This window comes from Martes martes, assembly GCF_963455335.1.
Source record: "Martes martes genome assembly, chromosome: 10".
Taxonomy (NCBI): Eukaryota; Metazoa; Chordata; class Mammalia; order Carnivora; family Mustelidae; genus Martes; species Martes martes.
Window position 1 is genome coordinate 51778004 of NC_137898.1, and position 26397 is coordinate 51804400.

The window sequence follows — 26397 nt, forward strand, 5'->3', positions numbered from 1 at the left end:
AGTGCTCAGTGTCTATGATTATGATGACTGTGTGTTTTCCTTCCCCTGTAGATGGATGATGAGGACACGCTGTTACCGAGGAAGTTACAGGCGGCTCTGGAGCAGGCTCTAGAGAGAAAGAATGAACTGATCTCCCAGGACTCTGACAGCGACTCTGATGATGGTGAGTGAGGCTTGCCCCAGGGCAGAATCAGCTCTGGCCCCAGGACTCCCTCTGCTCTGGATCCGGGCCTTATGGCACCAGGATCCTCTTTCTACACACCAGACCCTTCTTGTTGACGGGGCTTCAGGTACAGGGCCTTGGTCTCAGGCTAGCCTGGAATTCTCCAGCCCCACTACTAGTGGGCTCAGGGAGTAATGGGTCTGCAGGGAGAGAAGATTGTGGTGTTTTGTCAGGGGAGTTGAGAAACGTAACATTGGGGGCACTTCTGGGGTGGCCCAAGCTAGAAAGCTACCCTCTTCCCTCTAATTCTTCTCTACTTCAGAAGGTTTGAGAAGGATAACCCAAAGACATATGGCAATGCCTAGACTCTTCTTGCTGATAGGAAACTAGTTATTCCTCCCTCAGGGGCCTTGCCTTGAGCCCCTGCAGGAGATGGAGGGAACTTCCTCTTCTTGTGAAGCCCAGGAAAACCACCAAGGGTAAGGAGTATGGGGAAAGTGATCCTCTGGTCTCTGATTTCCACTCACATTTGCACAGTGAATATTTGCCAACTTGCATGTGCAGAGCACAGTTTCTGACCTTCTAGCTCAGGGGCTAGTTATAAGCCCAGGAGCATAAGAGATAAAGTTTCAAAAACCGCTAAGTGGTTCTGGCTAGAAATTCTCTTGGGGAGAGGGAGACAATACCAGGTAGAGATTGGGGTTGGAGGTTGGAGATGACCGGTTCTTGGCCTGAACCTCAAAGATTTGTCTTTTCTCTTCCAGAATGTAATACCCTCAATGGGCTCGTGTCGGAGGTGTTTATCCGATTCTTTGTGGAGACTGTCGGGCACTACTCCCTCTTCCTGACTCAGAGCGAGAAGGGAGAGAGGGCTTTTCAGCGAGAGGCCTTCCGCAAGTCTGTGGCCTCCAAGAGCATCCGTCGTTTTCTTGAGGTTTTTATGGAGTCCCAGATGTTTGCCGGCTTCATCCAAGACAGGGAGCTAAGAAAGTGTCGGGCAAAGGGTAAGGCCAGAAGATCTTGGGGTTGGGGGCTATGGGCCCTCTTGTGTAAGTTGTCTGCTACTAGCAGGCCTGAATAACTGGGCACTGTGACAGAGCTCTTAGCTGTTGGCTAGGGCCAGGCCTCCTACCATCCCTTTCTTCTGCTAGAAACCACCAACAGAGCTTTCTTCTCCTCCTGTTGCAGTAAATGCCTTCATGAGACTGTGCACAGGCTGGAGCCATGTGGCTGGTAGCGTCTCCCTCCACCCAAGAGCAGCGTACCATGGTTGCCCATCCCCTCCCCAGATGCCCTTCTCATTCAGAGAAAAAGGCCAGACTGAGCAATTTAGGGGGTTCTAAGAACCAGAGGTTGGAGAAGCCACTGAAGAAAATTGAGCTAGCTCTCTGAGGTTGGTGGCAGCCTCCATTCAGAATAGGTCACCTTGTCTCTAATATCAGCTCAGCTCACTCTAGGACTTTTTTTTTTTTTTTTAATCTCATCAAGATCTTTTTCTCTAACCTCAGGGTTGTTAGTTACATCTTCTGTTCACTAATACCGTCCATTTAGCCTAACAAACCTTTTGGAACAACATAGTAGAGTGATCTAAGAGGACCTAGAGAAGGCACCAGCTCTGAAACAAGGAGCAGCATCTTTGCCTTACAGAGTGTAGCTCAGGCACATGTGCCGGGAAGCAAGGTGCTGAGGGCCTCTTGCTTCAGCAGTGAGCACAGTGAGATGTTATTAACTACAGTTCTGATGATGAGACAGTCTAAATTCTAGTAAGATGCTCCCATAAATTGTAATTGCAGATCCTTGATTTCTCTGTGCCCATGGTCCCCTCCAATAGGCCTCCCTTCCCTTCCTGCAATAATGGTTCTATTCCCTATTCCTCCTCTTCCCCAGGCCTCTTTGAGCAGCGAGTGGAGCAGTATTTAGAGGAACTCCCAGACACTGAGCAGAGTGGGATGAATAAGTTTCTCCGAGGTTTGGGTAAGTAGAATGGCCACTGATGAGATGGATGTTCAGCAAGAAGCTGGGGCTGGGGGATCTGTACCCAAACTACTCTAAACCAGTGCCAGAGGTTATTTATATTGGAACTGTAGACAGAACAGTAAGAGATCTCCTGGTGAAGAGGTTCTCAGCCCAGTCCTCCAAGAGCATTAAGCACAGTATTTTTTTTAAGATTTTATTTATTTATTTGACAGACAGAGATCACAAGTAGGCAGAGAGAGGGGGAAGCAGGCTCTCCGCTGAGCAGAGAGCCCGATGCAGGGCTCGATCCCAGGACCCTGAGATCATGACCTGAGCTGAAGTCAGAGGCTTAACCCACTGAGCCACCCAGGCGCCCCCATTAAGCACATTAAATTGCAGAACCAGGAGAAACCAGAGATCCTTACATAAATCAGGTCTTTTTCTGCGTGTTCCTTCCTGAGTGTATATGAGGATGCTGGGGGCAGTGAGCTTTTCTCTAGCCTAAAGGGGTCTACAAAAGTCTCAGTGCCAGAGTGCCCTTCTCTGAAAACCTCCACTGTCTTTATAGCATGTCTCAGTTTAAAGGGAAATTGGGGCCAAAGAAGTTAAATAGCTTGCACACAGCCACAGAGTGATTGATACCAGTGCCCTAATTAGAGCTCTAGCATATTCTCACTGCCTCGGATCAGATCTGTCTCAGCTAAAATCCAGTCTTTCTAACCAGATCTCCCACTGAGAAGGTTAAGGCTGTTAGAAGAGTTGATGCTGGGACGCCTGGGTGGCTCAGTTGGTTAAGCAGCTGCCTTCGGCTCAGGTCATGATCCCAGCGTCCTGGGATCGAGTCCCACATCAGGCTCCTTGCTTGGCAGGGAGCCTGCTTCTCCCTCTGCCTATGCTCGCTCACTCTCTCTCCCTCTCTCTCTCTGACAAATAAATAAATAAAATCTTTAAAAAAAAAAAATTAAAAAAAAAAAAAAAAGAAGAGTTGATGCTGAAACCTTCTCACTCTTGCCCTCTCTGACTTACAGGCAACAAAATGAAGTTCCTCCACAAGAAGAATTAAGCCCCTTTCCCAGGAACGGAGTCCAGTGCGTTGCCAAGCCTGGAGCCTGGGGAGGGGGCCAGCTTGGAACCTTCAGGGCTGCTGTGGCTACTCTGCCCCCACAGACCCCACCCTCCAAGCCAGCCCACCTCTGCCTTCACAATATCCCAGGATACTGTTTGTAAATAATCTGCTGTAAGCTTTCTTATCTCTTTTTGTAACAAGCAAAGAGAATCTGGTAAATATTTGTATATTCCCAAGGGGCTGGGTGCTGGCGACTGGCCAATTATGTGCAGCTGACTGTCTCAGCCGAACCACTGATCTTCCCCTGGAGGCTCCAGGCCTGCCTGCCTGAGGCCCCTGCTGCCAGTCTTGGGCCCTGGAGAGCAGACGCTGTCTTGTTATGTACAGGAGGACTTTTTTTTTTTTTTTTTTTTGAATCTTAGAGTTTCTATTTTTTTTTCTAGTAGTCCCCCTCCCCTAACCCTCCGTTTTTGAAAGGCAGAGGCCAATCAATCCCCATTTGCAGCGTGGTACCAGGCTCTCTGGCCTGGCCTTCTCTTGTTCCTCCCACCTTTGTGATGATGGTCAGTGAGTCACGGGAAGCCCACCCTCCACCCCCGGCTGTTCCAGTGCTCTTCAGGCCCAGCTCCCAGTCCGTGGTGGCCACGATGCGGTACAGGGCATCCCTCCTTCCCACCATCTACGGGTGTTCTCAATAAACAGTGTACAGTTGTTTGGGCCCAGAGCCCTACGTGTTCCTTGGCTTCATTTTCTATAGTTCTCTCTCCTGGGGGATGGGCTCAGATAGGCCAGTCAGGAATGAAACACCATCATGCAGGGAATTGAGTACTTCCTTAAGAGATTAGCTTCAGTGTGAGTCACTTACCTCCCCTGAAATCAAGTTCTCTGGCTTGAACTGTTATGACTGGTCTAGAAGATACCTTGTCATTGTTCTTGTTCAGCTTGCCACTTTGATAACCAACTGTTCAGACTCTGTGTAAGTGTTCCCAGTGATGGAAGGAATGCTCAGTGCTTTCAGCTCCACTGTTAGGTGAATCTTAACATTTTGCTCTTTAGTATGAAGCCCTTAAGATATCACTGGGTATCCTGACATGGGTGGTTAAAGCTCAGCAAAAGCCAACCCAGGCTTGCTCGCAGCTCTGGCCCATTGCCTGTAGCTCTTCTGTCATTCTGTTACTAGTTTTCTCCTGTTGACCTCTGCAATATTCCATGGAAAAGCAAGAAGAGCAGAGCAGGAAATATGGGTGGCTTAGGCTTTTCACCCACCCAAGGCCTTTGCAGAGCAAAGACTGTGAAAATTTCCAAGACGAGAGATGAGGCAGTAAGCTGGAACTCTCTTAACTGGAATTCACTTGGGCACTGGCATTATTTGAACCAAGAAGTAGACCTTCCTGTCCTTCCACCCTGGCCTACTTAAACAGGAGACAGTCCTATCCTGGACTCCCTTCCCTCCTCCTTCCCATTTCCATTGAGGCCCCCACAGGTCCCAACCTGTCTGGGGTTTGGGGTTGCTATCTGCCTCCTAAAGTAGAGGGTTTGTTTTCTGGGAAGACAAAGTCGTCTTCTCCTCTGAAAAAGCCTCTTACATAGTTGGCTTTGGCATCTTCCAGGAAAGGGAGGCAGAGATTGAGACCTCATAAGTCTGAGTTCTCAAGCTAAAGTAAAGAAGACAGTACTTATCAACAGAAAGTCCAGAGTCCAGTATAGTTACCTCCAGGACTCATTACCACTAACCCAGCCTGGCTTCATGATGGTCACAGAAGTAGATTCCTTAACAGTAAAATAGTAATAATACAGTTTCCAAAAGCGGTTTCTTTCTCCTTTCCTTCTCCCACTCCCCTCCTTTTTAATGTGATTCCAAAGAATCCTCACAGATATGTGATCACATCACAAGAGATATAGGTGTAAATTCCTTTTTTAAAATAAAATTTGAAACTTTTATGTATCTTTAAAATCTTAAGATACCCAAGATTAACCCTAAGGATATCTTCCTTCTGTAAGGGCCACAGCTTCATCCTAATTCAGAAAATCAGTACAGGCCCAAAATGGCTCTGGTTGGGCTACAAGGGTCCACACAGGGAGTACTATGGGCTAGGCACGGAAGACTTTGGGGGAATATAGAGGAGGGTATGATGTCCAGGACGCCTGGTGTGGGGTTGACCAAAAGTGGTCAGGACTTCTTTCCAAGTTGTTTTACATGATTTCTTGACCCCTAAACAGATGGTTCTTAACCCTATCGGATCCAACACTCTCCTTTTCTATAGCATATACTCTAATTCCCCCCTTTACTATCCTGAAATGAAATTGACATATAAGGTAACCTACCTAAACACACCTTAATTTTCATATAAATAGGGAGAAATAAAAGGAAAAATTTTGTTGTAACATGTATTTAAATATGTAAATGCTTGGGTATAGCTGTACTAGAAGATATAATGAGGTTGGATGTTTACACCTATATATAGAATCGCTGAATTTAGCAGCTACACAAGCACAGATAAAAGTGTGTTGTATCAGCAACAGATTCTACTGAGTAAGTGCTACCATTGGTAAGAGAGTTGGACAATTTTTTTTAGAGGGTATGGAGAGGCAGAGGGAGAGGGAGAGAAAATCTTAAACAGGCTCCACACCCAGCATGGAGCCCAGCACAGGCTCAATCTCAAGACCCTGAGATCATGACCTGAGTTAAAATCAAGAGTCAGATGCTTAACCGACTGAGCCACTCAGGCACCCCAGAGAACTGAACAGCTTTTGGCAATGTTGTGAGCAAAACACAGTATGAGCTTTCCCTTAACTTAAACAGCATTTGGAATCCTGGAAAATTGAGAGGTATATATACCCTGGGGGGAGGGTATTATGTGTAAAATGGAGGTAGATCTAAACTAGATTTTTGTTGTTGTTTAGAATCAACCCATACATTGCAGGATGTCTAGCAACCTGGACCCTCCGCAATTGTGACCAAAAAAACTGCCCCATTCATTTCCAAACTGTCTCCCCAGAGGATCGTTTTGGCCACCATTGAGAATAAGTGTCTTTAAACCACCTTTCTGATCACCATAGGGCACTTACTCAGGGACAACACAACGCTTTTCCTCTACCAGAAGCCCCAATGCCTACGAAGTGTCAGCCCTCCTCTATTCTGGAGTCAAGAAAGGCCCTGGGTTTTCTCCTTAATCACTTTGGTAACTTTTAGAGCAGGGCAGGCTGCCCAATACATCTTCCTAAATGCTTTTTTTTTTTTTTTTTTTAAACTAAATAAGCATGCTCTGGTAAACTGTAGCGTCAAAATGAGGAATCTGGGTTCCTTAAAGGCAATATTTTGAAGGAGTACCTTTAGAAAGCCATATTATTCCAACTCCAGCTCATATTGGAATTAGGGCTCCCCCAAAAGCATTCTAATTATAATCGCAGCTCAGTTCAAATTTTTGCTAAAAATAATATCCTTTATTTTACATGGAGACTTGTAACTTGTATCCAAATGACTTATTTATAAAGATACAGAAGCAGTATTTTTTTTAAAATTGGAAATAAAAGTAAAACAAAAATTGGGCCATAAAACAGAGCCAGAACTGAACTTACATTCTTAATAAAGGTGATACACGAAATTAGTTTCTAGAGCCAAAGTGATAGTATGCCTTCCTAAACATCTTATTTGCCTATGGAGGTGGGGGTGAGTGTCACTTAAGAGGTCATGAAAACTTAAAAAAAAAAAAAGAAGTCATGAAAACTCTAGACCAAGAGAAAATACTACATTTCGGTACTGGCAAATTTCTGGTAACTTGGAAATTATTTTCTGTCCATTTATATTGCTTTTTATATTAAATATGTTATATTAAATATGCATTTGGTTAAGCAAGAAACTCAAACTATCAAAACATACATCTCCCCACCTCCCACAGCTCATTAAGAAATGCCTTCTCTTTTATGTTCTCCCATTTCCATCTCCATGTATGTACAGGCAGGTGTCCAAGGTACCGTGAACGTCGTAATAGGCGCTCATCTTTTTGACAACCTATTAACAAGCTAATTCTGAGAAGTTTGGAAATTCCCGTGTTTGACGTGTGTATAAAAACCATGTTTCCATAAACGCCGCAAGGTTGGCCCGGCCCCCTGTTCTGAAGGGGCCCACGCCCACCGAGAGCCGCCGAGTTAAACTTCCCGCCATGCCTGGGAAAGTCTCTCGGCCGCGCGACGAGCCCGGCTCCGCCCCTTCCGGATCTGGCTGCGCCCACGGAAGGAACCGGTGCCGAGCGTGCGTCGGGTCGTGGAGGCGGGGGGTGAGGTTAAGGTGACCCCGGAACCAGAACCTTACACCCTCAGGAAGTGGTTCTCCGGGGCTGAGGCGAGAAGAGGTGGGTGTTGTGTGATGGCGGTGCGGAAGTAGGGCAGTATAAACCACAAGGGTAGCTGCTCCACGCTCTGTAGGGCTCCGACCGCTGCCGTCTTCGTTGTCGTCCGCCTTCCGCCGATGGTGAGCCCTTAGGCACACCAGAGGTTTTCAGTCCAGGGGCTGATTGCGTGTGGCCTAGCCATCAAGAAAGAATACGCGTATTGGAATTGAAACCTTAAATTCGATTTAGCGGATTTTGATAATGGGGTCGAGTCCGATTCGACAATATACCTTTTTACAGCTTCACCTCCGAGGTTTGCATGAAAATGTATCTAAAGCACATGTACATTAGGCCAGAAATCCTATCCTTAGCAACCCAATCTATAGAAAATAAGCAGGTCAGCCTGATGGGCTAGGTGACGTTATTTTACCAGTTTGAAGAGGAAGGTAAACAAATGGTTGAAGACCACGGAGTTAGAGGGCATCTAACAAAGCTCTGGCCTTCGTTTATGGGAAGACTTCCATCAACCCTGTGCCCATATCAGCCACTAAAAAGACCAGTGGCAGTGTGGGCCTCTGTGCCTGCAGCACAGACTAATCAGCTTGGCAGCTTCATTTGTTTCTTCAGCATGGACTGTATCTCAGCAGTGGCCCCTTTGATGCAAATATAAAGCCAAACTGTAAGGTTTGCGCTTGGTCCATCAAACAAGCCAAATGGTCCCTGTAGGTCTGTGCCTTTCATTTGTAACATCAAAGTATGGTTTTGTCTCCTGGCTTCCTTGGCAACGTTAACACCTGAATCAAAGCATCTGCCAGCTATTAGTTGTAGATACTTGAGTGAGCAAGCTGGAGAGTCCCCTTCAGCTGTCCTTCCCAGGCCAGGTGGGATGGCATGGTATCTGGACTATCTTCTATTTAAAATGGATGAGGGACATGGAGGACATGGGGAGATGGAGAGAAAGGAGTTGAGGGAAATTGGAAGGGGAGGCGAACCATGAGACTATGGACTCTGAAAAACAACCTGAGGGTTTTGAAGGGGCGGGAGGGTTGGAGGTTGGGGGAGCCAGGTAGTGGGTATTAAGGAGGGCACGTATTGCATGGAGCACTGGGTGTGGTGCAAAAACAATGAATACTGTTATGCTGAAAAGAAATTAAAAAAAAAAAAAAAGGATGAGGGACTTTCACATTCAGCATGGCCATCTACACCTCCATACAGGACTGAAATGAGTATTATCCCACTTAGCCCCATCCTGTTTATGCATAGTGATGCTACACAGTGCTAATGAATTTCTGGGTTAAGAAACTGGCTAAGGGACTTGTTTTCACGTATGGGCTAAATCTCATCTGTCCAGGCCTAACCATTTAGCTGTCAGCCCCACCCCAATCCATCCACTTGCAAAATCCTATCCATTTAATTTTCTGAATCCTACTCCTGGTGCTTTCTCATTCCCATTTCTATTTTTTATTATTTTTTTAAAGATTTTATTTATTTATTTGACAGACAGAGATCACAAGTAGGCAGAGAGATGGTGGGGGAAGCAGGCTCCCTGCTGAGCAGAGAGCCCGATGCGGGGCTCGATCCCAGGACCCCGAGATCATGACCCGAGCTGAAGGCAGAGGCTTTAACCCACTGAGCCACCCAGGCGCCCCTCATTCTCATTTTCTTTGTCCCACCTCCCACTGCAGCCCAGTCCCTAACTACATTCTCACTTACTTTGCTTAACTTTCCCAAATTGGTTAGCATGTTTGCTCTTCTCTCTGCTTGGATCATTTTGCCTTGACTTATCAGACCATGAGAATTAATTTGTCCGCTCCCATAATCGCTCCCAGTGAGTCGAAAAGGTTTAGTTAAGTACTTCCATTTTAATTCATACAATCCTCAGTCTTTAAAGATGCCACACACAGTTGTTAAGATTTGGGTCAAAAGCTCAAACCCCATCTGAATCTCAAGATATTCTACATTTTTAGAATCTTCAGTGTGTAATTATAATCAATTAGACGTTAAATTCTCTTAGTATCGACTACAACCCATTTCAGATCCAGGACCTCAGCTTCCATATTTTATGTCCTCCAAGACACTAAGGTACAACCAGTTTTGCCTTTCTCCATCATCAAAGATCAAATCTGAATTATCCAGTTTGTCCAACTGAGTAAAGCCTTCGCCCACTTTTCTACCAAATCACTAAGTTTGCTGTCCATTTTCCTTTTACTTGGGGGTCTGCAGACTCCTCTAAAGGTTGTCACAAATTTGTCCCATAGGAAGTCATGGTTCCCAGCCCACGTATCACCCGAGAGGACTAAGAAAACACCACTCAATGAAACCTAGTCGCATTTTAAGTGTCATCCTATTTTTTTGGCCAGGGTTGTAGACACCAACTTTATTTGGGCCCAAAGAAAATTTCACAATTTTTGGAAAGAACTAGAAAAACTGTAGCAAATTATAATTTACCCTGAGATCTGAAGGTCCTATCTGCACACAAGCACTGGTCATTGTTATGTTTTTGTAGGAGATACAAACCTTAGAAAGCCCAAGTACAGCCTCTGGCTTTTCCAAATTCTATGCTAATTTCAGACTAGAATCTTTAGCATTTCATGATGTAGTTCTTTGAACATTAATACATAGGGATACGTACATCCTGACAAATACTTTTTAGATTCCAAACCACTTTCATGTGTAAAAGTCCTGGTGTGTTTAAGATTCAGACTGCTGGGCCTCATCTCAAGATTCTGAAATAGTATGATAAAAAAAGACAGAGCCAAGGAGGAAAAACCTTAGGCCCAGGAATTATATCCTTCACAATCGCTTCTATCCTATCACTTTGTCCACTCTTTAGAATGCCCCATCAAAACTGAGTTTTCCCTTTTGGAGTGCCTGACTGGCTCAGTTGGTAGAGCAAGTAACTCTTAATCTGAGGGCCTTGAGTTCAAGCCCCATGCTGGGTAAGAGCTTACTTAAAACATAACCAACCAAGTCTTTCCTTTTGAGCCTTGTATTACAGTTAAAGGGTGTATTCTCCCACTCATTGTAAATTCAGAATATACAATGCAAATTGGCCTTTCAACTCTAAGATACATACATGTGCTATCACTCTCACTTTATAAATGAAAATGTTCTAGTTAGGTATTAGGCCAAGTCCTCTAAGTGCTGGTGCTATCTCTTCCACACTTTCTGAGAGGAGTTGACAGAGAGTCTCAGGCCCTCATACCCTTACTCCTGGAAATCTGTTAGGTGGGTTTCTGATACACAGGTTGGGAGGTAGGGGTGCTAAAGAATTTACACCCAGACCAGAAAAGAAAAGCACTTGTTAGCATTTAATGAACCTCTCCCCACGGGGCTTCAAGCTACTAGAACACAGGCGCCCCCGACACCCTTAATCTTCTCCTCTGCTCTTCTACTGAAGAATTTGGCCTTCACGATGACAGGCTGTTTTGGGAGTTTCCCCTTTCCCAAAACTTTGTAGTAGCCCTGGAGGAATAGGAAAAAAAAAAAAGCTTTAATACACACCACAGCAGATGACAACTCCCTGGTATGAAGAAAGATGCCTGCCAATCTATGCCATCTAGGAGCTGGGAGAGCATGTTTCTGATCTGGGCACTACCGGGGGCACTGACTGCCCTCGCCAGTGAATCAAGACCAGCAGATTCTCTCTGAGGACTCTAGCACACCAGGACAAGAGATGTGTCAGGATGTGACTCTAGCCTCAAGCAAAGCACCCCACCAGAACTCCAAAAGACACACAAAAATGCTTTGTCATCACTGTTTTGGGGTGTGTGGAAATCTCTTCAGATAGCAGAGATCCATAAATAACAAACATCTCAGGATTTTATTCTGTAAGGGACATAAAGGGCCAAGAGCTGTGCCTCACAGAAGCAGGGTTGTCTAAGAGGGATCAGAGCCAGCTAAGATACTGCCAAAAGCTTAGACCAGAAATGCAAACCTGTATAAATCAGGGCAATAACAGTGGGGATGAGATTACTGATTGTAAAGATTATTACTCTTCAAATATTTTACGTGAATCACAACTGAACTAGAGTTCAATTCTGGTCAGTTACCTGTGGAAATTCTATCAAAAGATGGAATAGTCTAGAGGGTAACTGGGTAGAGATTCCATGTAGGAGATCAAACAGATTAGATTATCCAGAATTATGAGAGGCAAGGACAATATAAAGTCAACAACTATTCCTTCACTCACCGATCGCACCACATCAATGATAGGAGCAGCTCCAGTCTTGTTTTTGGCGGCATTTACCCGTGTCTGCTCACTGACTAAGGTCCACAGTTTATCAAGGTTGACAGTTGGGCAGAAGCTCTGGTTCCTCTTTAAGTGGTAATGTCTCATACCAACTTTTCCAAAGTAACCTGGGTGACTAGGAAGAGAAGGGCAATCACTTTTATAACCTGACTCCCAATTAAGAAGAGATGTGTATCATCTTCATTGTTCATCTCTCCTAGTTTTAGTGTAAATTGTTCACTGGTGTACAACAGTGACATAGCAGGTATTCCATCCACTGTTGAACTAAAACAAATCTTTAAAAAAAAAAAAAAGCCACCAAAGACGCTCGAGAGTAGAAGACTAGCCTTATTTCATGGAACCAGGATAAGTTATTGAAAAAGTCAGAGGCAATGCCAAGACTAGAGGTCTTCCAGATCACTTGACAGTATTTTATGGAAATTTTATACATTCTTGTGCTAAGAGATTTTCTAAACAAATTTGGGGACATAAGTCAATCTAGGAGGTGCATAGTTAATCTGATGTCACTAACCCGGTGACTGACTATGCCATGAGGGTCACAGCCAGTGAATAAGGTCAGCAATTACTCTTCGAGGGCTCTAGCACACTAAGGCAATAAGCTGATACCCAAGCGTGACTCTAGCCTCGATGAAAAGTTCAGTTTGCATCAAATGTTAACTTGGTAAAACCCAGCCACACACAAGATTTTCCAGTGGTAAGAGGCTTTCTTCCCACTGAAGGTGTCCTGAGCCAACCCTCTGCCCCTAACTCCAAACTGTCAGTGCCAGGAGAAGTACAAGCCAAGAAACACTCACTATTTGTCAAAGTTGATCCTGTGGTGATGCATGCCACCAGCATTACCCCGGCCTCCTGGATGCTTCCGGTGCTTGCCTGCAAGAATACAAAGCTACATGGCTATAGCCTTCTCCAGCCCCTCAATTCTTCTCCTTTTCCCACACTTCTACATATTTACTTATCTTGTTCCCAGTCTACAATACCTCTTCAAGCATTGCTAATCCCTCAAGTTTCCGGGTGAAACATCTCTTTGCAATGTTCCACATCATAGCACTATCCACAGTACTCCATGCCTTCGACAAATTAACACTTTGCCCCAATCAAATCTCACCCCCCCCAACTGATGTTAAATTCTCTTCAAGTGGAGTACTGTAGAGAATTCTAAGGAAAAAAAAAAAAAATCAACCGCTAACAGTCAAATTCAATCCGACAGACCGCACAAGGCGAACCCACTTCTACCCTATCCACTTCCCTGCTAGGTAAGGACCCAGCGGGGAGAGCTCAAAGCCGACCAGGATGGGATGCCGACACTTACCGATACGGCCGTGGCCGTGGCTCACGTGGCCCCGAAGTTTCCGGGTCTTCCTCAGTCTGGAAGGCTGTATGGAAAAAGGTGCTTGGTGATAAGGCCAAAGGGAGGTGGGGCAGAGGGCGAGCTTGACCGTGTGCTAAGGGTCTATAGGCTTTGGGGATCAAGGATCTGCGTTGGGTCACATTCAGCAAAGGTGAAGTTACGGACTAGCCCGGGGCCATGCGGCCTCATCAAGGCGGCGCCCGAGCGCGCGGATCCCTGTGTCTCAAGAGATTCGAACCCAGGAAAAACACGCGGCCCGACTGCAGGGCTGATGCCGGCCACCCTGCCCTGAGGCCCGCCATGGGCGGCCTGGAAAGCCGGGCCAAGATAGGCGGTAGGTGGCTGGGTACAACTCGAGTAGTGCTCGGGGCCTGCACCCGCAATTAAGCAGAGGCACAAAAAGAACCACCTACCATGTCGGCAGCCCAGACGGAAAAGGGACGCGTTCGCGAAATCTCGCGAGGTACCGATGACGGAGGCGGAGCCAATGAGACTCACTTCCGGCAGGGAGGCCGGGCCTAGGGCGGGGTCTCTTGAGCCTCGCGTGTTTCGCGGGTCTCGCGTGACTGCCAGACTGCCAGTCGTTTTTTGAGGTTGGTGTCCTCGCCCTCTCAGCGGAGTTCGGGTTGCGGTGGCGGCCGGAATTACTTGCGTGCGCAGACCTCATTCCCTCAGGCTCTGAGGCTGAGAGCTGTCGCTGAATCCGCGGCTTGGGGCACTGTGTGGTGCACGCCTTCGCGGCGCTTTGGCTCTGGAACCCGCCTAAGCCACCGTATCTCAGCTCTTCGCCAAACGCCCCAACTCAGCCATTCCTCGCGCCGCGCGTTCTTTGTGGTCTGCTCGGCTCTGGCGGTAGCGGTTGTTTGCTTGTTCTCTGGCCGCCGTGAGGATTCGCGAGGCACTGTTTGACCCCCAGTGTGCCCACCGGGTATCTCGCTCTGCTCCCTTGAAGTCCTTTCCTAGGTGTCTGCCACCCACCCGCACCTGCTCACCCACACCCCGAGGAGGCACTCGGTCTTAATTCCATCTTTGCCTTTGTGCAATCATCCTGGGCATCCCCAGTTTGAACAATACTTAATACTTAAGGGATCTATATATCTGGTTGCTTTATGGTCCTTTTAATCCAGACTCTAAATACTTTTTTCTAACCACCAAATTTTAATTTTCACCTGAACCTACTTGACAGGGCCGTGACCCTCTCTCTCGCACCAGGGAACCCCTGCTCAACCTCGAACCTGCGAACTTCTCTGACCCATTCAGCCATTGTTGTTTACTTCTCCCACTTGTACCCCCACGCAGTCTCATACGCAGCTCTTATATAATTGTCGACCACATTTATCTTCCCTTCTCCACCAAATTCCGTAATAGTTCAGAATTATTTTCTTCTATCCACGCACTCCCAGTTCCTCGCATGTAGCAACCTTCAACAAATGAGTAAGTTACTAAATGTACTTACTGTCACCTCACTCAGTGGAAGAGCCATTTCTCAGTCTCAATCGGTGTCCAAAATCCCATTTTTTCAATTACTCTATGTGTGTATCTTCCCTACCCCGTTCCTGTCAGGTAACATGTTTTAGCGAAAATATCCTAAATTCTCCCTGACTGATTTCAACCTAGCACCCTTACTCTTTCCTTTACAGCCAAGCTCCCCAAAAGAGTAGTCTGTGAATTCTGTCCATTTATTGATTTCCCATTCATTGTTTACTCCGCAGCAATCTGGCCCTCAGGCACACCACTCTGACTCAAATCATCAATTAAAAAATACCAAATTGAATGGACTCTTCCCATTCCTTTTACCACTTGTTCTCTCTGTTGTACTTTACCTCTTTCACTCCTTTTAGAAACTTCTCTTCTTCCTATCTCTCTGGCCATTTCTCAGTCTTTTCAGGTTCTTTTAACTTTATTAATCATTTAAGTGTTGCTATTTTTCAGCCTCTGGTCCTTGCCTCTCAACTTTTCACAGTACACAATCCTTGGGTGAGCTTATTTTGCGTGGCTTCAATTTACATCTCCATTGCTGAGCTCCACACTCCTGTATTTACTTAATCTCTGATTATTATTCCTTGAACATTCTACAGACAAACTTGGTAAACATATTCAAAGACTTCAATCTTCTCTGCTCACTGGTGCCTTCTCCTTTATACTATATCTTGGTGAGTGGCACCCTTGTCCACCTAGATAGTGATGTCACGGAGACCTGAAAATTTTTCCCAAGCCTTCATTTCCCCTAATACACTGTCACCATATCCTTTTGGTTCTATATCTCAGATCTGCTTCCTCCTGTTAAGCCCCCATGCCACTGCCTTCATTAAGACCCTGATCATGTCTCTTGAGTTCAGCAGCCTTCTGTGGTCATCCTGGCTGCATTCTAACCCTCCTCCAATCCATTCATCCTTCACATCTCTGCCAGGTTCATCTTCCCAAAACATGGCTTTCATCCTTTCACTTACTTGATCAAAAAGTTGGGTAGCTCCCTATTACAACAGAATACAGCCCACTTGCCTTTCCAAACTAACCTCAGCTTCTGCTCTCACGCAAGCTTTTTCCTGCAGCCAGACTTGATACATCTCTTCTGCCTTTTTGCCTGTGCTGGTGCCATTTCTCACGTCTGTAGTGCTCATTTTCTTCCTGATCAGTTATCCTGAATCTTCCTCAACCTTCAAGGCCCACCTTATATTCTGCTTCTTCCATAATGATAATAGCCAAATACACCTTGCAGTTTACAAAATGCATCTGCCTGAGAGGTCAACACTACCAGCCCCATTTTATGAATAAGAATGAGAGAACTGTGGCACAGAAGGTTGAGCGACTTGCCAGAGGCTACAGAGCTGCCAAGAGACAGAGCCTGGGCCTACCTAGTCTTTAGTCTTCTCTTTCCAGATCTGCTTTTACCTCAGTGACCACTCCCTCTCTGACCTCACAGCATTATGGTTTTCATCAGTCCTCAGTCCTTGATTACATACTGCCTGTGACCAGCAGAAAGAGGGGCCTTGAGAGTGGGGGGTGAGGCCTAAGAAGAGATCACCCCCTACTTGAATCAGATCTGGCCATTAAGTGCACAAGAGATGAACTGACCTACCCTTGGGAACATGGTCTGTGAATGGAGGTAAGCTGGGCAGAGCTCTGGGAATGAAAGGTAACCATCAAGTGTCGTGTAAGGAGGACTAGAGCAAGGACCAAGACTGTCCAGGGATAGAGGTAGGGTTCTGGGTCATGGGCACTACTTCTGGGTAGTTTTGCCAGCTTCCATGGGTATAGAGGAGCTATATTCTACCCCTCAGGCCATCCATCAGAAGGGAAATTCTCCCTGAGTGGACCAGCACTCTGTGTTGGGTTCTGTGTTCACCTAATGTTCTTCTCATTGGTGGTTTCATCTCCAGGGTAGAGGGCATGCCCTGGGCAATTGTCTGGCTCTGGTTTCTAGAAGGCTCCCTCTCATTCCCAAGGAAATCCTATAGCTTTAACATAAGGCTTATGTGTGTTTTGTCAGTGAAGGTCAGTTTCCCTAGGTTGACTAGCTCTGAGAGAGCAAATGAAGTTTGAGTTCTGTGTCTACAACACTGAGAAGCATCCAGACATTAGGCATTTGGTGACCTGTCCTTCTCCACTCAGGCACACGGAACATGACCCTAAGACTTGACCTCTGAGAGGCCTGCTTCTCTGTGACATCTCTTCTGAAGTAGAGCATGGCCTTGTGACATCTCAGGCATTTGGGCTCCCCCAGAGAGTCAGGGCCTCAGAAAATACCTGTGAAATGAGCAGAAGGGAGATGATGCCAGGCAGCAACCTGGCGAGACAGGTAAATGTACTGATCTTTTTGGTTCCCCAGACCTTTCTCCAGGGGACCTTTTGAACACACCCCCACCTCGAAGAGGGTCCTGTGATCCCTGAGTTCCTCAGCAGTGCTTCAGATAGCAACCACAAAATGGGTGGATCCAGTTTACTTGCACTCCGTCTTTAGGGTCGGACATTTGGAAATAATATGTTGCTTTCCTTTTTCAAGTAGAGGATTGTTCATTTAAGATGGGAAGAGCCAGGGTTTCTGTTCTTTTTAAGTGAGAATGCTGGAAAAACTGAGAAATCCAAATTTATTTCAGAAAGGATTTTTAAGAACTGCATGTAATAGAAAAGTCAGTGAAACACTAAAGAAAATGTTAAAAAAATATAAATATAAACATCTTGAATCATAATACCTTACAATGCTGTTTCTATGTCTGAATATTACCTTTCAGCTCTTGTCTACATGGAAAAATAGCTACCTACAAAAAGCTGATGATCATAGCACACAAATCCTTTTGTATTCTGCTTTTCATTTGATATCATGACATTTTTCTGAATCACTACCTGGTCTTCATGATTATTATTAATAGCTTGAGACTAATTTATCTTTAGCAGATACTATAATTTACTAAGCCATTTTCTCCTGTAGTTTTGTTGTTGTTGTTGTTGTTGTTGTTATTCTTATTGTGTTCTCTGCTATCAGTGATGCAATGAACATTTGTGTGTATGTGGTTTTTTTCTTCTATTGAATAACTTGTTTAGGGTAAATTCCCAAGAGTGAGATGGCTGTATTATAGAGTATGAATATTTTTATAATTCATTTTATGCTGTTTTTCCCCCCAAATGGATTGTAGTAATTTATGCACCAGCAGCATGTATAGTTACCACTTTCTACTACCAGGTTCAGGGGTTTTTGTTGCTGTTGTTTGTTTTGTTTTTGTTGTGGTTGTTTTTGCCTCTATAAGTAGTTGTTGATATATGGCAATATGGCATTTAGAGGAAAACCCACAGGACCACAGAGTTGTCTTTAGCACAAAGTAAAAATAATCTAATTTCCAAGAGTCTTTCCATACTGTGTTGAATAGATTTTTTAAAAATATCATGGTATGGGGCGCCTGGGTGGCTCAGTGGGTTAAAGCCTCTGCCTTTGGCTCAGGTCATGATCCCAAGGTCCTGGAATCCAGCCGTGAGTCGCATCAGGCTCTCTGCTCAGCAGGGAGCCTGCTTCCCCTCCTCTCTCTCTGCCTTCCTCTCTGCCTACTTGTGATCTCTGTCTGTCAAATAAATAAATAAAACCTTAAAAAAACATATCATGGTACTACAGGGAAAATGCATTCCTAGAGTTTTGTTGGAAGCTAGGATGGAAAACCTTGCTGCCATTAAACTCAGAATAACAAAATGTGAAGAGAGGAATTTGTGGACATTAGAGGGCAGTTTATCCAATAGCACAATAAAGAAGGGCTTAAATACTTGGGATTTCATTTAATTTCAGATGATAAAATTAGCAGAAGGAACACAGAAATTTGGGGTCCTTTCCCAACTAGCTAAATGATATTGAACAAACAGCATATTCTCTTTGGATCTTAGTTTTCTTGTTGAAAAATGCTGAGATTCATTCTTTCATTTTAGAAATATTTATTGAGTGCTTGCTATGTTCAGACACTATATACGCCTGTCAGGCAGTGAGGAGCAGGGACAAGGGTGAACAAGAAAGACTAAGTCATGTCCTAGGACTGTGTCCGAAAGAGACAGTAAACAAGTACACAGGTAATAATGTCGCATTCAGCACCGTCTAGCTCGAGTGGATGTTTTCTCATTACCTAGTGTGTGTCTCTCCCCATTTTTGCCTGAAGTACTTGTTTTGATGATTAATTTTGTTCTCTCCTACCCATGCAAACAGACTTTGGAAATTCTTACTCCCAGTGTGACATGGAATGACTTGCTCTGCCATTCCTTGGCCAGGTTGTAGAAACCCTCAGATCAGGCTGTAAGGTGTTAAAAGGAGGGATTTGTAGCAAGGTAATGTTATATGAGAGGTTTTCTGTCCTTCCAGATTTTCACATGATGTTCATTTAGTCCATGTTTGTCTGGGACTTAAAACAGAGGTCACAGGCTAATGACTGGTATGTTTTGTTTGACTCATGCTGTTTTCTCATGTTTTTTAAATGTAATTAGTTTGCCAAAGTTTGTGAGTTTAAGTAAAAATGTGGATTTCTGACATTTTGGAAAACTAAGGTTTGACAACACTGGACCCACATTCTTTTAGGTGGAACACTTCACTATTTGTATGGCTAGCCCCTGTGGGCATTTGAATTTGCTACCCCTGCCTTCCTCTATCCTCTATCCTCTTCCCCAGGTCAGAGGAGATAGGAAAAGAGCTAAGATGTAATGAAAAGCAGCCAGAGGAAGGGGGTAGAAGTTCAGTAATTTGGAACCCCCCAATCCTCAAATCAGAGACTCCATTTCTTGGCCATGCCTTTAATTTAAACCTCATCCTCATAGAGTTACTTCAGTTGGTTTTCTAAGACAGAATTGAAATATTTATTTATATACTCATCCCGAGTAGTACCCACTGGTGTTAGAAAGCCATGCCATCTCCTTGAATCCCCAGAGTAATTATTTAAAGCCTAATGCAGCAGTTCTGAAGGTGCTGTCTGTAGACCGATGACAGGTGGAGGGGGGGATGGGGGTGGTCCCTGAGACTCTTCCGTAAGTGTCCATGGGGTCACAGGTATCCACAAGTGTCCATAACGTCAAAACCATTTTCATAATAATATTAAGATGTTATCTGCCCTTTTCGCTGGGTTGGCATTCACTCTGGTTGTGCCAAAGCAAAAAACAAAGATGGTGTGTAAAAAGCCAAAGATGTTGGTACAAGTTATACTGTTCTTCACTGCCAGGCATTTTCAGGAAAAGAGAGAGGGAAGAGAAGGGAGTCTCACTTAGGAGTGTCCATGACGAAGCAGTAAATAGTTTACTACGTTTCAGTCCTTGAATACACGTTTTTAATATTCCATGTGAAGAAACTGGAAGAATGCATAAAGCACTTCTACTTATCAAAGAAAGGAACTGCACATGTGCTGTAGTGTGAGTTGCAAGCTGAACTAGCCTGTTTTTTGTTTTTGTTTTTGTTTTGTATGGCACCAATTTTACTTGAAAGAACAACTGACAGACTGTGGTTATTCGGCCTTGGGAATCTGGCAGGTATTTTCTCAAAAATGAAGTGAGCCTATCATTTCAGGGAAAAAAACCCAACAGTATTTGTTGCCAATGATAAAATTAGAGTTCCCAGCAAAAATTAGAATTCTGGTAAAGGTATCCTGAGTCTGACATCTTTATTTGAGTCTGACATCTTCCTTATAAAGAATTTTCCAATGAGATTTGAGGCAATGTGAAAGAGTGTGATGTTTTGTTATTGTCTAATGAAACGTCAGTACTCAGAGCATCTGCATAAGTCATTGAACCAGTATTTTCCAAATGGCAAATGCTTGGTGTTATAAAATGATGCCTGGGTAAAAGAGCAGTTCACAGTGCAAGATAGGACAGTGGATTTTAATGTAACAGGGTAAAAAATGTTCACAGATGTAGTTTCAGACTCCACATGGCAACCAGCCTTTAAGAAACTACTACTTGTAGAATCAAAGAATGTGCACAGTTACCTGACAAGGCTATTTAAAATAGCCATATTTTTTTCTAACTGTGCAGCCCCATGAGGCTGGATTTTCCTCATACACTATAAACAAAACAACACAGAGTGGATTGACTGAAGAAGGAGGTATAGGATTCCAGTTGTCTCCTATTAAGACAGATATTAATGAGGTTTGCAAAAAGGAAAAATGATGTCATTCTTCTTACTAAATTTATTGTTTTGAAAATACTTAATTTTTTCCCAAAAAAGTACGTTATTCAGGTTGACATGTAATAGGTTTATTGTTTTTGCATGAATTAATAGTTTTAATTTTCTCAGTTTTCATTTATAATATGGTAAATAGTAATAGATAGAACCCACATAAATAAAATCTCTCTGGGGTCCTGAATAATTAAAAAACATAAAGGGGTTTGAGACCAAAGAGTTTGATATTCTCAAAGCCTAATGAAATGAACTCAGCCACACTTAAACCGTCTAAGACAGACTGCCCTCCATGGGGCTACTATGCTGCCCTCTGCTAAATAAGTGTGAAGTCCGATTTTGAATTTGAACTTTGCTATTTACCACCTGTCTTTGTACAATTACCCAGCCTCTCTGAATCTCAGTTTCCCCAGCCTGTCCCTCATGGCTTTATTTAATTTGTGAAAGTATCATAATGCCTATCTCCAAGAGTACTTGTGAGGACTGATAAAGCGCAGGAAGCACAGGAAGCCCCTGGCATACACTTGGCTTTTAATACATTTCCTTCTCTTTTCCAAAATGAAATTTCAGCTCAAGCCTGTCCACTAATACAGAGAAGCACAGGTAGATACTGGACACTTTTGAAAGTAAACAAACCCTGTAAGAAGCACACAACCTAGCAGACCTCTGCTGCTTTGCCTCCTACAGCGGAGATGCTGGACTCTCTCTCTGGGCTCAGGCGAGGGTGTGAGGCTGAGGCCTGCAGGCTACAAGGCACGAGCCTCCAGCTCTCTTGAGTCCTCCCTGGCCTGTTCAGGAACATCCCCCACCCAAAAGAAATGAGTCACTCCGCTTTGTGCTTCACTTACAGGGAGTGGAGCTTGCTCGCTCTACGCGCTGCTTCACACCTGAGGATATCGCTGGAAGAGCCCCGGTCCCGGGCACGAGCATGGGCACCAATACGGGCATGAGCTTTATGTGGCTGCCACTAGTTGACCGGAAACACAGGAGTGGTCAGGTGGAGGCCCTGGTACAGACCTGCTCGGTGTGCCGACAGGACCTGCACGATGTGGGGGCCCGGTTCCTACCCTGCCAGCATTTGCTCTGTAAAGGCTGCTTCCAGGGCTTGATCCAGGAGCTGAGGCAGGTGGCCAAGGTTCTCGGGACTGTCCCAGATGGTAAGTACCAAAGTAAAGCACCGCCGGTTCCCCTCCTTCCGTATAACTGGTCTCTCCCTGTTTCATAGGAACTGAATTTCAGGTGCAGAAAGAATCAGAATTTAAATGCCCAAGGGATACTTGTTGCCAAACGCAATTCTTTGGGGAATCTGTGAGACAAAGGAATCCTCCTGATGCCTACTATATCTATTTTGTAAGCTGGGACTTTGCATGTTTGGGATTTCCTTGAGTTGGTGGCAAACTGAGAAACCTGGGAAGGTGTTGATTCAAGGTTTGGCTGACTCCCCAGTTGGAGAGGACGCTGTCCCGATTCACTAAACTTCCGAGGCAGAGGGAGAGCTGCTGCCCCCCTAGGATTGGTTGGGAACTAACTTTGAACAGACTCCCTTGGACTAGTGAACCATTCACCATTGAAGTCACCATCAGGAGGGAGGAGCTTGTGTCTTGCGCCTGAATATCAGGTTTCCTAGGGAACAATCTCATTGAGGACTGAGAGTCCTTGGAGATGTGAACCAGGACTCTTCAGCTCAGCATTAGAGCACAGGCCTGTAACAGAGATGCAGTCTCTGTTGGAGGAACTTGGAGGATGAGAAAGTCTAACAAGTTGTGAATGTTTAGAAACATCATCTCTGTTTGTTTTGTTGTCTGTAGTATTATTAAAGTGATTTGTAGCCTAAGGCTAGGCATACAAATTTGAGGCATTACAGCAGCACAGCTGTCTTTAGCTATGAATTTGGGGCCCTCTGAACCTTTGGGCAAACTGTATGACCTCCCTGGGCTCTTCTGTGAGTTTGGAGGCCAGGAAAGATGATCTAGTTTGATTTTTAAAATTAAAATCTGATTTTTAAACTTAAATTTTGTCCTCCCTTAAACTTTTAATTTTAACTTATACGTCTTACTCTATTTATAAATGTAGCAAATTTTAACAATCGCTTTTAAATTTTTAAATCACTTTCATCGGGGCGCCTGGGTGGCTCAGTGGGTTAAGCCTCTGCCTTCGGCTCAGGTCATGATCTCAGGGTCCTGGGATCAAGCCCCGCATCAGGCTCTCTGCTTGGCGGGGAGCCTGCTTCCCCCTCTCTCTCTGCCTGCCTCTCTGCCTACTTGTGATCTCTGTCAAATAAATAAATAAAATCTTTTTTTAAAAATCACTTTTATTTACAAACCTAGCTAATATTTGCTTTTATAAATTAAAATGTTTTTTATTTTCTTTTTAAAATATTTCACTTGTCTAGCAAATAATTGTTGCTAATTAAAGGACACTTGGAAATCTTATAAGTTAAATTTATAAGCACGGTGAATCTTAAATATGTCTTAAAATGCTCCAGCATTGTTGGGTGAATATCCAGAATATATAAAGACCTTCTCCAACTAAACAATAAAAAGCAATGTAACTTAAAAATGGGCAAAGGACTTGAATGGACATTTCTCCAGATAAGATATACAAATGGCCAGTAAGCACACAAAAAGATGCTCAACATCGCTAATCTTTAGGGAGATACAAATCAAAACCATGAGATGCCACCTCACGTCCATTAGGATGACTATTATTAAGAAAAAAGAACAGAAAATAACAAGTGTTGTGAGGACATGGAGAGATTGGAATCCTGTACACTATCGGTGGGAGTATAAAATGGTACATCCTCTGTAGAAAACACTATGGCCATTCCTCAAAAAAATTAAAAAATGAAATTACCAAAAGCAGGGACTCAAAGAGATATTTGTATACCTGTGTTCATAGCTGCATTATTCTCATGGCCAAAGGTGGAAGCAATCCAAGTGTTCATCAACAGACAAATGGCTAAACAAAATGTGGTATATACATACAGTGGAATATTATTTAGCCTTAATAAGGAAAAAAATTCTGACACATGCTACAACAGGAATGGCCATTGAGAACACTATGCTAAAATAAGCCAGTTACAAAAAGACAAATAGGGGGCGCCTGGGTGGCTCAGTAGGTTAAAGCCTCTGCCTTCGGCTCAGGTCATGATTCCAGGGTCCTGGGATCCAGCCCCACATCGGGCTCTCTGCTTGCCAGGGAGCCTGCTTCCCCATCTCTCTCTCTGCCTGGCTCTCTGCCTACTTGTGATCTCTGTCAAATAAATAAATAAATCTTAAACAACAACGAAAAGACAAATAGTCTATGATTCTATTTGCATGATGTACCTAGAGTAGTCAAGTCACAGAGACAGAAGATAGCCTGGTTGTTGCCAGGGGCTGGGGAACAAGGCAAGGAACAGAGAGTTGTTGTATAATGGTATAGAGTTGATGTTTTGCCCACATTTTAATGGGATTTTGTTGTTGTTGTTGTTGAGTTGTAGGAATTTTTTTAAACATTTTATGGGTACTAGACCCTTATCAGATATATGATTTGTAAATATTTTCTCTCATTTCAGGTTGTCCTTTTGTTCTATTAATAGTGTTCTTCAATGCACAAAAGTTTTTAATTTTGCTAAGTACAATTTATCTATTTTTGCTTTCATTGATGTCCTAACCATGAAATTATTGTCAAATCCATTGTTGTGAAGCTTTCCCCCTGTGTTTTCTAAGGGCTTTATAGTTTTACTCTTATGCTTAAGTCTTTGATCTCATTTAGGATTTTTAACATGAACTAATGATGCATGTTTCAAGTCTTTGTATGACTCTGAAATCAGAAAACTAAATCATACTAATGACAATTATTTGAATTATAGTGTTCATTCACCAAGTTATTCCGAATGTAATGGAGAATAAAAACATTAGCTTTGGTGTCAATATGTGTGGGCATGAGTGTGAGGTCTAATCTGCCTGCCACTTACTAGTTGTGCAGTTTGGGCAAGTCATCTCGCCTAGAATGTGGGGTTGGTGATAGTAGTATTTATCGTATAGGATTTTTAGAATGTTATGTACTGCTCATAGGAGATAGTAAGAAGCTTAGAAACTTTACAAAATACTATTATTTAGAACTTTTGCAACTGAAGTAGAAAAACAATTGGTCAGATGTGAATATGTTTGATTTGGAACAAGAGGGGCAATTTCTTAAATATGTGGCATCTTATATTCTTTAGTCTGTCCTGTGACCTGGCCAGGCCATTGTTACCTTCCATATTTGCATTTGTGGGTGAAGAGTAGAATCAGCTTCTGTGACCTCTTGGGAGATTTTAGGACTCTATGCTGTGTGGGTGTTTGTTGGTTTATCTGCCTGTGTATGTCTGTCTTCTTTGCGGGTATTTGACTTCTATGTACTGGGGTCTTTGACAGTAGGGTATAGAGATGAAAAGACAGGGCCCTTGCCTTCAAGGAACTCCTGTTCTGTTGAAGGGCAGAGAACTAGACATATAATAATATGGTGTGGTATGGATGTGAGAAGATTGTAAAGTTCAGGCAAAGAGGGGCGCCTGGGTGACTTAGTCGGTTAAGCATCTGCCTTTGGCTCAGGTCATGATCTCAGGGTTCTGGGATCGAGCCCCGCATCGGGCTCCCTGTTCAGTGGAGAGCCTGCCTCTCCCTCTCCCTCTGCCTGCCACTCCCCCTGCTTGTGCACACACACTCTATCTGTGTCTGCTAAATAAATAAAATCTTACAAAAAAAAAAAAAAGTTCAGGCAAAGAAGCAAACCTCCGGGAGGTTCTCCATGGACCAGGACTGGTGTATATCAGTTGCTCACTGAATGTTTTTGGAAGAACTGAAAGAATGGTACCCAAATGAGCTGTTTCATGAAAATGAGAGGAGAGCTGTCATCTATCTCTAGTTAGTCTAGTGAGAGACCCAATACCTGAACTTGATTTCTGGTCCTTAATTTGAGATACCTTGCTTGGGATCTGTTTCTCGGGAAACAGCATTTAGCACTGCCACTTTATCCAGCAGAGCAAGGGCCCAGACTTGCTAAAACACTTATCCTACTTCTGCCAGTTTGGGGTTTTCAAAAGTAAAACATGGAAGCAGCTAGAGAGGAGATGGGTAAAGGCTAAAGAATAAATAGGTCCGTCAATGCCTCCAGCCAGGTGGGCCAACAGTGCATGGGGGTAAGTCCACTTCCATAAATCCAAGTCTACTTGTTGCTGGGAGAGCTGAGCATTGCTGTGTGCATGGGCCCACGGGCCGTCCAGCTGGTTTTCAACTCTGATCCCTCAGGGGAGCCTCCCTGGGGCCTGCACGTCTGCACTAGGGGAGGCATCTGATTTAACTGGACTGGGCCTTTCATCTCTACCTCCCCACAGCCCAACACAGAACCTGACACAGGATGAGGGCTTCAGTGAATATTTCTTGAACAAATGATTGAATCAGTGAATCTGCAGAGATCTCCTGTGGCTCTTACATGGAAGGCACACTGTCCCACTTGTGACACTGCCCTTTCTGTTTCTCAGGTTGCCAGGGGCCAAACATGTTTATCAAGCACCTGCTGGTTGGCAGACACTATACTGGGTGCTTGTGCCTGTATCATCTTTTTAAAACTGTGCAACGACCCTGTAATTAGGTATTATTCTCATTATATGAATGACCCTGTAATTA

The 26397-nt window shown here is 44.2% G+C and overlaps 3 protein-coding genes across 4 annotated transcripts in view; 2 read left to right on the forward strand and 1 right to left on the reverse strand.

Annotated features, from left to right (window-relative positions):
• DENND2B (DENN domain containing 2B) overlaps positions 1-3914 on the forward strand; it is a 76283-nt gene extending 72369 nt beyond the window's left edge. For both annotated transcript variants that reach the window (XM_080815484.1, XM_080815483.1), the window contains exons 17-20: positions 52-163; positions 928-1167; positions 2051-2137; positions 3148-3914. In XM_080815484.1, the coding sequence (XP_080671610.1) occupies positions 52-163; positions 928-1167; positions 2051-2137; positions 3148-3182 (474 nt within the window). In that variant the 3' untranslated portion in view covers positions 3183-3914. The remainder of the gene's footprint in view (positions 1-51; positions 164-927; positions 1168-2050; positions 2138-3147) is intronic.
• Positions 3915-10808: 6894 nt separating this feature from the next.
• On the reverse strand, positions 10809-13624 carry RPL27A (ribosomal protein L27a). The gene is made up of 5 exons (XM_080815935.1): positions 13530-13624; positions 13078-13141; positions 12563-12638; positions 11709-11883; positions 10809-10981 (listed from the first exon to the last, which is right to left on the reverse strand). Exons 1-5 carry the CDS (start codon positions 13530-13532, stop codon positions 10853-10855), a joined length of 447 nt encoding a protein of 148 aa, XP_080672061.1. The 5' UTR covers positions 13533-13624; the 3' UTR covers positions 10809-10852.
• Positions 13625-16885: 3261 nt separating this feature from the next.
• The window catches only part of TRIM66 (tripartite motif containing 66), a gene marked incomplete at both ends in the record, with an annotated part of 49364 nt that continues 39852 nt past the window's right edge, over positions 16886-26397 (forward strand). Inside the window, 2 exons of the mRNA XM_080817606.1 lie at positions 16886-16915; positions 21597-21903. Coding sequence (XP_080673732.1) covers positions 16886-16915; positions 21597-21903 — 337 coding nt within the window. The remainder of the gene's footprint in view (positions 16916-21596; positions 21904-26397) is intronic.

What these genes read in the sequence shown, in the direction of transcription:
- RPL27A (XM_080815935.1), bottom strand. An exon ending in CCACGGCCACGGCCGTATCG is followed by an intron (nt 12,639 to 13,077) that starts GTAAGTGTCGGC and finishes GTATTCTTGCAG; the next exon opens with GCAAGCACCGGAAGCATCCA. An exon ending in AGGATCAACTTTGACAAATA is followed by an intron (nt 11,884 to 12,562) that starts GTGAGTGTTTCT and finishes TTCTCTTCCTAG; the next exon opens with TCACCCAGGTTACTTTGGAA.